The 13,570-nt window shown below is 47.4% G+C and overlaps 1 protein-coding gene across 4 annotated transcripts in view; it reads left to right on the top strand.

The window, feature by feature from the left end:
• Positions 1–1,939: 1,939 nt before the first annotated feature.
• VANGL1 (VANGL planar cell polarity protein 1) overlaps positions 1,940–13,570 on the top strand; it is a 48,585-nt gene continuing 36,954 nt past the window's right edge. The window contains exons 1-3 of one of the 4 annotated variants that reach the window (XM_082205940.1): positions 1,940–1,956; positions 7,187–7,421; positions 12,701–12,824. In XM_082205940.1, coding sequence (XP_082062066.1) covers positions 7,351–7,421; positions 12,701–12,824 — 195 coding nt within the window. In that variant the 5' untranslated portion in view covers positions 1,940–1,956; positions 7,187–7,350. Of the gene's footprint in view, positions 1,957–4,925; positions 5,696–7,186; positions 7,422–12,697; positions 12,825–13,570 lie in introns of those variants that run through there. The other 3 variants (XM_082205938.1, XM_082205939.1, XM_082205941.1) reach the window with 3 other exon arrangements.

Raw genomic sequence — 13,570 nt, 5'->3', positions numbered from 1 at the left:
TTAAGATATACAGTAGAGAGAATATAGTTTTCCTGTTTGATGTTAGAAAATACAGGCTGAAAAATATTTCAGCCCTCTGCTTCCTGGCACAGAAACATGAATCTTACCATATTGGCCCAAATATAAGCCACACCCAAATATAAGCTGCACCTTTAAAATTCAAGGGGGGGGGGAGAGAGAATACCCAAATATAAGCCGCTCCCATAAAATTCTGCAGGCACTCACACCCATTCTGTTTTACCGTATGTCTGTTTCAGCAGCGGTATCATAAAACCCAATTTTTGTAGGGTCGCAAAACTTTTCACGGTCGAAATTTGGGAAAAAAGTGAGGCTTATATTCAGACCAATACAGTAATAGTTTTTATATAGAATTCCCTTGTAACCACTGCCATGTCTATTCATCTTTATTTATTGCATTAGCCGTGTGGCCATAGCATAATATACATTGAGATAACAACATAAAATAGGGGTGGGGAGGTAAAGGTAGATATCGTCTTGGGCGATTACTTTAACAAAAACAAAAACAAACAAACAAACAAAAAACAACAACGGTTAAGGCTGGAGGAGGACCGTTAAAGGGTCCTTCAGCTCCTCAGATATGTCCTAGTTCAATTGTCCTTGTACAATAAGGCTACTTGGGACTTCGTTCGGTTGTGCGGCGTATCGACTGCAGCTGTGGTGTTAAAGAAGACGTTGGTGCCGCTTTCCTCTTCATCACACTGCCATGTCATGGATCACATCCTGTCCACAGACCCCTGTCCACCCAGTGCTTTTTGGAGCCCTGCCTTTCCTGTATCTGTTTGTTCTATGAAATACTAGGAGGCCATGGATCTGAGATTCTTGCGCAATGGGGTTGGACCTTTGAGTTGAGGGTAGTGAAGGTTTTTGGAAACACCATAGGAAAATCTAAAGGACGTTTATTTCTTATCATTGCCTTTGGTCCATCCTGGCAGGGAAGTGATGTGGTCTGTAACTGTGTACTGGGCAGTTTGCAGCTGTAATTCTTGTAAAAGTTATGTTTAATGTGCATAAAAAGCTATGTTTGTGTGCCTCGTGTATGAAACTTAATAGTTTGCATTTGCAGAGAACTGTAGCAAGTGCAAAAAGCGCATGCACAAAGCTGTGAAAAAAGGGTGGAGTCTTTTTTTCAATATTATGTAAACTGAACGCATCCCTGGATCTCTCTCTGAGGCTGCCAGCATATTGAAGAAGCAAGTTGCTTATCTGAATCTCTCTCTGAGGCCAGAGAGAATAAGTAAGAACCCTAAATAAAACTGGGCTGCATTGCTGGTTGCTTAACAGCAGCGTCTTGATTTGCATTTGCAACTTTTTTGGGTGACAAGCTTCAAGATAGTTTGCAGGAAACCCTCGAACTCCTTCCTTGGTGTGGAGCTTAGTGATGCCCGCTCGCCACCAGCTCCAGAGCAGGGGATTCCGGGTCTGGAGGGAATGGGGGGGGGCATCCCTCCGAAGCCCGCTCTCCAGGGCGGCGCCACGAAGCCCCGCACCGGGGACTTGGCAGGGCAGCCCGCGCCCAGGCGCAAAGGAAGGCTCTTCAAGCGCAGCCTTCTTTTGGATCCCGACTTCGGGAGAGCGGGGCTGGCTCGCCCTTAAGAAGCCTGCCCGCGGCCGGGCTACGCCTCTTTCTCCCCCCCACCTCCCGCCGAGAGGCCGGCAACTCCGCCCCGGGAAGAGGCCCGGCCAGTCCTGCGCGGCGGCGAGCGCTCCTTCCAGGCCGGGCTCGCCTTCGCTCCCAGCAGGCCGAGGCGGGCGGGCGGGCGGGCGGGCGGGGCGCTGCCGCCGCTGTCCTGGGCACAGGAAGCGGAAAGCGCCGCTGCTGCAGCCGCCGAGTGGGAGCCTGGAGCGGAGCCGGAGCAGGATGGGAGGCTGGCGCGGTGCGCGCTCCGTCCACCGGGAGCTGCAGGATGGCGCGGCGGCGGCGGCGGCGGGCGAGAGGTCAGTCGCCTTCTTCCTCCCTCTCCAGGGCGCGGCTTCTCCACTCCTTCGCCCCGGGCAGGGACCCGTCCGCCAGCCCGGCGCGATCCTCCTCCCGGAGACGCGGCGCTTCCTTCGCCCTCGGCGCGGGGCTGGCGGGGAGACCCTCTTCGCTCTGCCTCTCCCGGTGCGCAGCTGGTGAGGAGGGAGCGCGGCAGCCCAGCTCCCCCCGCCGCCCGACTGCACTTTCCGGCCCCCGGGAGGGAAAGGGCCGGTCCGTGCGCCGCCAGCCTCTCCCTTGCGCGGGAGGAGCAGGCCTGGCTGCCGCTTCCCACGAGCCCGGGGCTGGGGGGGGGGGGGCGGCCGGGAACCGCAGCTTCTGAATTGGTGTTGCTTGAGCTCTGGGCTAGAACAAGTTGTCATCCGCTTTGCAGAGGAAAACCCACTGGGCTACTTTGCCTGCTAGCTTGGACGCATCCTTGCCATTGCATCTGGGCATGGGTCGCTTTTACCTCATGCTGCAGACTGGTGCCAACTCTGGGGGTGCAAGCAGCCTTAGCTGAGGCAGCCTGTTTAATGAGTGGAGATGTACCCTGATCTGCAGGGATCTGTAGGGAGAAGGGCAGCGATGAGTGCCTTCTGGTTGGGGGCACTGTTGCTCGAAATTGCCTTGGGCCCCTCGTGGCGATGGACCCCCAGCCCCAGGGGCCTTTTGCAAGGCCAGCAGGAAGCATGCAGGGCTGAGCGTCGCTGCGGCCTTCAAGCTGCAGTGTGCAGCACCCACCCACCCTTGCCCACCCTTCCTGGGACAGTTGGGACCCTCTCCTGGAAAGTGAGAGCGCTTTCAGGGAGCAGCATCCACCTGCTGTTTCTGCTCTCAAGCTGGAAAGGTGGCAGGGGTGGGCAGGCAACAGTTTGGTCGGCTTGGCCAAGGCTATTCAGCTGCCTTTGCCATGCAGCTGCCAAACAACTTCCAGCCGTCTTCCCAACTTTGGAAGCTGGGAAGGACAGGGAGCGTGACTAACTGGATGCTGCTGGCCTGGGAGGTCTCCAGGTGGACCCTTCGCGCCACCTTAGCCAGGTTGCTGGCCACCACTTCCTAGCCTTGGAGCTTTGGACGGAAAGATTCCTGCCCGCTTTCAGCAGGGACAACTGTGTGGTTGCCGAGATGATCTCCACCCAGCTCTGCAGCTCTGGAGTTGGGAGGAATGCTGGCTGCTTGTCGCGCTTACCAGGAGGTGCCACCGCAAGTTGCCATAGTGAGCCTGGCGAGGGGAATTGTTGAAGGCTGATTCCTCCCACATTCCTTTCTTTACAGGCACAGTTACTGCAAAGTGAATGGTGTTTTAGGGAGTCATTAACCAAAATAGGCTAATTCCAGGCAAAAGCCTTGAGCAACACCCTATCCTGGAGGTTGCTTGGAAACTTGGGCAGACGTCTAGTGCTGGCTGGTTATGATTTGGGATTGCAAGATTTCTTGCAGTAATGCTAGGTACTTTCTAAAGCCGTTGTTTGATTGTATGAGTGAGTTCCATGTAGGAAATGCAAAAATATCAGCATGAAAAGACAATGTAAGAAATCAATCCACTGCACAAAGACTTAGCTACACTGTGGGTTCTGGGTTATACACCAGTGTGTCTCAGAATCTGCTTAGCTATTATGCATAGAATTAGGTTGCAGCAACCAGTGATTCAACAGGTCTTTCCTACAGTAGAGAAAATATTCCCTTGAAGAATGGAAAGTGTGTTGCCCCGTAAAACTCTGGTGTTAAGTAAAAACAAGCTGTTTGATGCAAGTTCGAAAATACTGCATCTATAAGGTAGCCCTGTGTGCCAATTTAATAGTCTCAGTTGAGACTGTTTAGCTGGAAAAGACTGTAAAGCCTTAAGGAAGAAATCCGTTATGTTCAATTTTATTAAGGGAATATCCTTCAAAAACCTCTGAGCTTGTGCTGTTAGGTGCCTTTAGTAATGTATTGTTGTGAGATACATCTGCCTAAGAAGAATATTATTACACTTTATTTTCATTTATTTGCATAACTTATTTACACAGTACCCTTAGTTAAAAGTAATGTCATGGTGGTTCACAAAATATACAGCTATAGCACCCAGGGTTTGGGAAGGAAGGTGGAAAAACCTTACAAATGCCTAGGTGAGTTGATGTTTTGCCTCTTACTGTAAATCTGCTGAAATAGCTGGTGCCTGATGGAACTCGGAAGGGAGATCATTCCTCAAGGTGGGCGCCATCACAGCTGCTATCTGGACCACTTAGGTAATAAACTAAATTGGGCATCATCAAGAGGAAGCTTGTCTCGTTTTACCAGCTGACTACAGAAATGGTGGTAGAAGAGATACCTAGTTCCATTTCATTCAAAAGCTTGTAACAGAAACAGCTCCAGAGAGGTTGATATGTTAGTCTGTTAAAGCAGTGTTTCCCAACCTTTTTTGGGCAACGGCACACCTGTTTAAGGAAAAAAATCTCGCGGCACACCACCATTACAGCCCCATGACGTCAGCGCGCAGCGCCACGCCGGGAGGGACGCACGAAAGTGAAAGTTTTTTCCCTCCCCCTTGCCGGGGAACCTCCAAGCTTTGGGGGTGGGAGGAGGCAGCAGAGCGAGGGACTGAGGGACGGCGGCAACTGAGGCGGCAGCGGCTGTTGTGGTGGTGGCGGTGATAGTGGGCGGAGGAGGGGGCGGCGGCGGGGCTTGAGGAGCCGTCGCCGGGAGTTGCTGCTGCTGTTGTTGTTGCTGCTGCCCGGACATGCCGGCCTCCTCCTCCTCCGCTGTCTCGCGCTCCTCCCTTTTGCACGCGCTGCCCCGCCGCTCGGCACCACCACCGCGGAGCCGCCCCCGGCTCGACGCGGATCCTCGCCGCCGCCGCCTCTCACCGCCCGACTCGCCCGCCTCCCTCCCACGGCACACCAGCCAATGTCTCACGGCACAGTAGTGTGCCGCGGAACACCGGTTGGGAAACACTGTGTTAAAGCAATCAGGGGGGAAATGTCTTGTGTGACTTCAAAGACCAACTGAAAATTTATTGTGCCATAAGCTTTCATGGAGAAGAGCGATTCAGCTCTAGTGCTCAGTGTTTAATTCTTGAGGGTGCAAAGCAATTCTGCTTTTCAGCAGAGGGCAGCAGCTGCAGGATAGTCCAGCATTACACACACAAGTTGCAGATGGATGTTAATAATTGGTGGCAAAACACACTCGGGTTTGGTTAGGGTGCTTTTGCGTATAGAATAGAGACTGGAATAAGCAGCGCAAACACTTTTTTTCAGAAGTTCTTTATGAAAGCACTAATATTAACAATGTTAGAATCTTAAGCAACATTAATGCACCTGATGTCCATGAAACCTTATGGTAACAGTGCAGTCCTTTACTCAGAAATAGAATCATAGAATTGTAGATTTGGAAGGTAGGCAAAGGGTCATCCAGTCTAACCCTCTGCAATGCAGGAATCAAGATACTAGAGACATTAGTTCACGTACTGCTTCTTTGCTGAGTGAATTGCAGGTGACCACCCAGTGTGAGAATAAGCAGCACTTGAACCCATGGCCTTCAGAGATGCTGGCAAGCTCTTTAACCGCCAGACCACTTTGCCTCTCATAGTTTTCACTATATTCATTGACACCAAATGTCACAAGATTATTTGTTGTTCTAATAAATATTTGTAATGCTTCCCAACCAATTTAACTCCTAAACTTTATATTTTTAGATTTTTAGTTAAGCTTCCAGCTTCCCTCTCCAATGCAGACCAAGGTGATTTCAGCGCTTTCTGTCATTGCCTACACTGAATCATATATTGGCTTAATAAACTAAGATATGAATGAGCCTTGTGCTTCTTACATGTAGCTCCTTTGCCCCTCCCTTTGCGATGTGAGCTGTCAAGTCAGGAAGCGTCTAAAGAACTATAGTTCCCCATTTAATCTGAACCGGGGGACTGCGGTTACCAGCCATGAAACAAGGCAAGATATAGAACCAAATTTAAACCATGGTTTACAGTGCAATTATATATGATAAGCAGCTTAGCTCAGTTGGTTAGAGCATGGAGCAGACGTGTTCACTCAAAAGTAAGTCTCACTGAGTTGAGTAGAGCTTACTCCCAGAATAGCGAGTCTCGGATAATAGCCTGGCTTGTTCCAAATCATGCTTCAGACAAAATGGTAATTATGGCTAATTATAGACTTCTTGTTTTGATTGTTCATGACACAGAGGGAGGACCAAAAGAGCTATTTGCATGGGCAGAAGTCTTGTTGGTTCGTATCTCAGCTTATTGAGCGGAGATGATTATCCAAACCATTGTGGTCTGGTTCACACAGAATGCTGGTTCAGAGATGGTTTAGGTTGACATGCATAGACCACAGTGAACCTTACATTAGTTTGGCATTTTACTTTTAGTTCTACCAGGTGATCAATAAGAAAGGCTTTGCTGCATTGGCTTAGCAGGTCCTGAGTGATACAGCAGGGTTGTGTTTTGATTAGTGTTTCCAGAGTCCTGGCTGCAGCATTCTGATAACAGACCCTTCTCTTGGTTGTGACCCTCACTCTAAATGTATCCTGACTTTATACTGTCGCAGTGATTTTTTTTTTTTTAAAGTTTATCTACCTTGTATGCAGTTTCTTTGCCCGCTACATGGTCATTTCATTTTTTGGTCTTATTTTATGTATGGGCCATTGTAAAACACAACCTTCCTTCAGTCGTCTCTCCCCCCCCCCCCGGTCATCTTTTGAACACATTAAACAAAACCAAAAGCTTTCGAAAATCTCAATGATTACTTCCTAAATTCAGATCCTGCCCTTCCAGTGTGCAAGGTAAAAATCACCAATCCAAGATTAAGAAAATGCACCAGAGAAACCTCAAATTGAACAACAGCATGTTGAATGGTATAGTGCTACACTGATCAGAGTACAGCAGATCTAGGTGTGACTTCATCCTCTTTATTCATATGTTCAGATAGTTAAGGGCCAAATTGCATGGAGACTTCAGCAGATGTAACAATCGTCCTCTCATCGTGAGAAAAAATTCTGAGAAATTCAACCTGGACGGCATTTTCAAGCCCGTTTCCCGGCTCTGTCTGGGAAAATCCAGACGTATGGCAGCCCTATTTTCAACACACAACTATTAAAGGCATCCCAGGTTCAGAGTGTTTGAATATTAATCCCCAAAAGCAGGAAAAGCACCACTTTAGGAGAACCTAGTATTTGTTTGTGTTTAATAGTCCATCTCATTATTAATATTTACTTTCCTAGGTTTATGTTCAAGATGCTTCCCTAGAACTGAAGACTGAAATTACTGTTCTCTCAAAATTTTGGGCGGATTATCGAAAATCGGAGTCAACCACCAAAACGCTTTCTTCGGACTTAGTGGCCTGCTTGGGTGCCTTGGTCTTCTGTTCCCCGGCTTCTCTTCCACCATGGATACTGAGTCAGCCTACTCTGGATATTCCCACTACTCAGGTCACTCCAAAAAGGCCCAGAGACAAGGGTATGAATACTTTTATCGCAGATCTGGTCTAGAATCTGCCTTCTTCCTTCAGTTGTGTAATGAAACTTTTGTACTGCTTGACACTTTTTTGTCTTGGTGAATGCTCCAGCACAAATCCACAAAAAGAGAGCACGGTCTATGGGAGAGCCCTGAATGCTTTCTTTGCTTATTGTGTCTCTGGTTCCACACAGGACTGGAATGGGGATAGCTGTGGCCCTTCAGATGTTCTTGGGAGTCCAGCATCCATCAGTACCAGCCAGCATGGCCAATGGTCCGGGTAATGAGAATTATAGTCCAGCAAAATCTGAAGGGCCACAGGTTCCCCACCCGTGATCTAGGGGATAGGATGTTGCCTTTTCATTATAATGCTTTTGACCCACATAGTCAGGATACCTCATTCCCTTTGCCATCTTCCATCATATTGCCACTTTCTGCAATACCTAAGGCCCCAGCTACACAATTCCCAGTTCCCTAGGAAGAAGGATTGACTGTTAGTGGAATCAGGTATCCCCTTAAGTTTGTGGCCCTGCATTTGCTGTAGCAGCAGAACCACTGCAAAACATTGCCCCCTGCTCCCAACTCCGTCTCCTCAGACAAATACCAAGGTGAGGGGGATTCAGAGGCACCGAGAGATCAAGGCGAACCAACTGAGGCTTATTACCCCTCTCCTTTTCCCAACATAGGTCATTATGCAAGTGACCAAGGCTGTCTCATTGCCAAAAGTAGGCCTGAATCTCACTTGTAACAGATCTAGAAAAGTTTCCTCCTCCAAGGGTGCCTGGAGTTGTCTTATAAATATTCCCTTTTTAAAATTATATTTTATTCCATTTCACCATTTTAAACAATTTTGTATTTTCCCTTATTTTTGTCGACTTCCTACCCCATTTCCCAAGAAGTTGTTGTTTCTCCCCTTCTGCTGCATCCTGTATTCTATAATCAGATCATAACCACAATATTATAATCTAATTACTTCTGCTGCTCATAGCTCAAATCCTGCTCATGAGTTCATCATGCTGTAATCTTTGTTTAAATAGTCCAAAAAGGCATCCGTTCTTCCATAAGGCCTATAAATCTTCCTGTTTGCTGCAGAAGTTTGAAGTAGCCCAGTAGTTCCCAGTTTGGGGTCCGGGGACTTTGGGGGGTCTGTGGAATGCACCCAGGGGGGTCTGCAGCCCCATCCCTTGCCTCCCCCCAACTAATTTTTTGTCATTTCTTGCATGGTAATATCAATTTTTTATGTTTGTTTTAGCACTTTATGTCTGTTTTGGCACTGTTCGATTTTTCAATATATTGGCCAAAATCGGTTTTGAAATCGCACTGCGATAACAATTTTGACCTGGCAATACGCAGCAATATATCACTTCTCACGCAAGGGAGAGCAGGGCAGCTGATTTCAAGGCACTGCCGATGTCACACAATCTTCTCAGCCCGCTGCTGATCGGAGCAGCCTTCCCTCAGGCTGACGGAGAACAGGGCAGCTGATTGCCCTCACTTCAAGGCACCGTAGCACTACCTTCCCCTGGCACGGGCAGCTTTCCTTCGTCAGCCCCTAAGAAGGAAACAGATTAGGGATGAGCGACATCTGGTTTTCAGCATCGTGCTATATCAGCAGCTAAACATCGTGATATTCTGCTACATCGCTGGACATATGTACAGTGGATGCTCGGGTTGCGAATGTGATCCAGGCGGGATGCACGTTCGCAGCCCGCAGCGTCCGCAACCTCAGCGGCGCGTCTGCGCATGCGCAGGTTGCAATTTGGCGCTTCTGCACATGCACAAAGTGTGATTTAGCGCTTTTGCGCATGTGCGACCACCAAAACCCAGAAGTAACCCCTTCCGGTGCTTCCGGTACTGCCAAGGTAACTACCATAGAGTTATCAACATTTTCAAAAATTTGGGGGGGAGTGTCCGTGGCTTGGCTTTTGAAAAATCGGGGGTCCTCAGTAATTAGCTAATTAGCATAATTCCCTGCCCCAGATTTTCTATAAAACGTATTTCCAAAGGGGCTTGCTGTAACTGGTGCTTGTTGGTTTGAGTGATTCCTTTTAAAGTCCGTTTGAAGTTTGCAGAGGAAGAAACCGCTCTGTTTTCAGCAAGTGGTTTGAATTCATTCGGATTCCTGTAAAACTGGCTTCCGCTGCCCATCGGCTGATCTGTGCTTAGAGCATGCCCCTTTGGAGACAGGCTTCCAGCCCCAGGGGGGTCCCTGTCAGGAACATTCCTGATAGCCCCTTCGTAGACGCCTCTGTGCCTTCCCCACGGCTGACGTCGCATAGAACGTCAGGAGTGCGGCAATTGGACATGGTGTGGCCTTGCAGGCCAAACTGGCACTTGTGGCAGGTTTAATTAAGCTTGTCCAGTACACACTACATCTAACAATTTGCGGGGGTGGGAAATCCCAGAAGTGTCATTATTTCAAGTGGTGTCCGTTATCAATGCATATCAAAATGACCATGTATTATAAAACAACTATTTGAACAAATTTTTCAGTCACATGTCCAACTTACCACATAAAAACAAGATTCCAAAGAATCTCTTGGACTTCCCTCCTCCCCTTTGTGGGTCCTATTGTTAATCATTTCCTCCTGCATCTTTTATGATAATCCAACTTCTTTTACCTCTCCATTATGTCTAAAATTCACCATTAAACTACAAGTGGTATTCCCATCCTACTAATGATTTTAACTGTTTACAATGGTTTTTAAGATAAGTTACAAATTTTCCCCATTCCTTATTAAATTTTTGGTCTTCCTGATTTCTGATTCTTCCGGTCATTTTGGCGTAATCCATCAACTTGATCTGCCATTCTTCTCTGCTAGGAGTTTTACCTTCTTTCCATCTCTAAACAAGCTTTTGTTCAACTCCTCACTCTCTCTGACCCACCTGGTCTCTCTCTATACTTTTTGTGCAGAATCACTTCCCAATGGCTTTTCTCGTAATCTGCGCCCTTCTCTCCATTTCACTAAGTTTCTCTCCCTACTCTCTTACTTGGTTCCATGTCCATTGATCCATTTTTCCTTTTTCAACTTTGACAAAAGAAAAAAAAATAGGACAGTTATCCATATAGTTTCAGAAGTCCATAGCCCCCCTTGAATTTAGACATAGTCTCTCAGGGGATGGGGTTTCTGTGCTCCTCGACTTGCCTGAGTATCTGTTTTACTACAGGAGACGTAATTCTTTACAGGTGGGTAACAAGATACTTGTTTCAAGTGGTGTTGATTATCATTAAGGATCGAGCAGGAGTATTCTGAAACAAATAATTTTCTTTTCTGCCAACTCTCTCTGACCCTCCTCTCTCTTTACCTTTTGTGCAGGAGCTCTTCCCTTAACTTGTACCTTCCCTCTATGTCACTTAAGTTTCTCTCTTGGAGTGCTGTCCTAACTCTCTTACTTTGTTCCCCATCCCTTGAAACAGTAATCTCTACCAAGCAGTGGCATAGCATGGGGGGGGGGCTGAGGGGGCCATCGCCCCAGCCCAGTTTATTTTTGGGGGTAGGGCACATCATGGCGCCTTGCCGTGTCTCAAGCTGTTGTGTCCTTGAAGCAACAGGCGTGCAGCCTGGCCCCTGCGAACCCAGCACTGCTTTTGCGAGCGGCGCTGCTTGCAGGGGGGGCACCGTGAGCTATTGTGTTCTTTTCGCGGCTCCCTCCAGCTGGGAAGGGGAGCTGAGAAGAATGGCCAGCGTCATTTTTGTGACTCTTGCAAAACAACGCTGGACTCACGGGGCGCCCTCAGTGTGTCTGTTTTGCAGCACTGGGCAGGGCATGCCCTGCCCCCATAGCCCTCCCCACCCTCGGCACATTTTTTGAGGGGGCACAATGCCCCCACACCCTTCCCCACGCCCCTGCCTGTCCCTGGTGGCAATCAGGGTGCAGTGCCCCTGCTACCAAGAAAACGCCCTAACCCTGAGCCTTGCTCGGAAGAAATGTTAAAAGGAAAATACATATCCTTTGAAATGTAAGCTACCAAATAATGCAGTACACAGACACCATCAGTCAAAAGATCTGAATTTGTATTGGCCATCATTATATACCCGGAATCAGTGTTCTGGAATCTGCTCCTTCAGTGCTAGAGAGGAAAACTTTCTTGCTTCTTCTAACCACCGTGGTTAACTGCTAGTCACAGGGATGCCCAAGTGAGGAAGATAAATTAAGTCAACAGCTACTTTCGGTCAGTTACTGGCCAAAGCCATAGTCAGTCAAGTAAATGTTGGACTTGTAGGGTATTAGCTATCCTGCCTAATACTGTGGCTTCAGTATCTGAAGAAGTGTGCATACACATGAAAGCTCATACCAATAACAAACTTAGTTGGTCTCTAAGGTGCTACTGGAAGGAATTTTTTTATTTTGTTTCAAAAAAGGCCTCAGGCAGTTCTGAGGGAGGGAAAAGTTACTTTGTCATACGTAAATTTGTCAGCTCAAGAAAGTAAAGAAAAGTTTTTTAAAAGAAATGAAATTATACCATTGAAATGCTGGGCTTTCCCCAGATTGACAGCCCCAGTGCAGCACAACTTACTGCCTGACCAGAAGTTCTCTGTCTTGGATATCTTTTGAACCTTGGACAAGAGAGAAATTTAAGATTTGGCTGCCAGTGATGGCTAGCGTATGTGTGGATTGGTGCGAGACTCCAGTTCTGTACAGATGGGAGAGTTTGAGCCTGCCAAGACTCTCATCCTGCTGCGGCTTCCTGTGTGTGTGTGTGTGTGTGTGTGTGTGTGTGTGTGTGTGTGCTTGTGTATATAGACTCCCAAGTGAGAGCTGTCAACCAGATTCCGGAATATTTGAAGGGCTTGCCATGCAATGTCCTCAGAAGGGCTTCTTGGAGGCAGCAGATTATGGATGACCTGTTGCCAGTGAGGTCACCAAAGGTTAATGGAATAAGATCTTCTCAGATCTTCCTTACTGAGGTGATACTTCACAGCAATGCTATACCGCACTTCCCTCATAATCTTCTTAAACCTCCTGAGGAATTGGGGGGCTATGCAACGTGGCCCTTTCTCTTCTTGGGAACACTTGAAAAGCCTTTGCATGCCAATTTATTTTATTTCATTGACGTGTGTGTGTGTGTGCGCGCAGTGCTATTTCTCTAGAAAAAGAGGTGCCGGAACTCACCATGAACTCATTCTCTTAGAATATCAAGAGGTACTGGAACTGAGTTCTGACAAGTTCTGTCTGAAGAAATGCCCTGTGTATGTCTGCTTTTATACTGTTCATTGAAGGACAGAACTATCAGCATGTGAAACATTTTCTCTTTTTTATTTTTTAAATGGAAAAAGAAGTCGGGATAGGCAGAAATCACCACGAAGTAAAGATGGAAGCCGATCAGAGAAATCTGTTACCATTCAAGCGCCAACAGTAGAGCCATTGCTGGGGAATGATTCTTCTCGGGCAGAAGAAGCTCAGGTAAGGAGTGAGGAAGGTGAGCAGCAGAATATGGGCTGCAGGTGCAGGATTTTGTGGGCAGTGAATATCTTGGCACCTTGCTATTATTACTGTTGCTGTAAATGTATTTTTCAGGCTAATGTCATTTCAGGTGCGGCAGCAATATGCTTAGATTAACTCTTGATTTTGTTGCTTACATGCTCCTGATATGACATTTTTATGGCAAAGGCTGTCACAGAATTGCCTTGGAAGCTTTAGAAGCTATCAGCTGATCATGTCTACCTTCAAAGGTTGCAGACTGGGAGTATTTAAATGTGCCTAAATGCTTTTGACCAATGCTCCAGTGTCCGGTTGTAATCTGAGTTATTCTTGACACAGGATGCTGCACTATAAATAGCACATATTTGAAAAATATTTTTCAACTGATATGTCTTGGTGGACTGACTGCTAATGGCTTCCATAGGATCTGATGCTTTCTGACTGCAAACAAAAATAGCACAACTCATTTCTCCTGTACCGCTCACTAGAGACTTCAGAACTCATTCACATTCTCTCTCTGTCTGTCTCTCTCTTACACACACTCTTCTGCCTTGTTGCAGTAATCTCTGGCGAGGCCCACTTGGATGGGAATCTTGTTATTTGAATCTAACAGATGTTCAGTTTCTTTGCCACTCCTGGTAAACCTGACTTTTAAACAAAAAAGCCAACCAGGCCCTTAGGAGAGTAGTCAAACAACCAAATGTGTCTTGGACCTGACAGCCAAGGTA

The sequence above is a fragment of the Podarcis vaucheri genome, assembly GCF_965113315.1.
Source record: "Podarcis vaucheri genome assembly, chromosome: 17".
Lineage (NCBI taxonomy): Eukaryota > Metazoa > Chordata > Lepidosauria > Squamata > Lacertidae > Podarcis > Podarcis vaucheri.
This window is presented reverse-complemented; position numbering and strand designations above follow the sequence as displayed.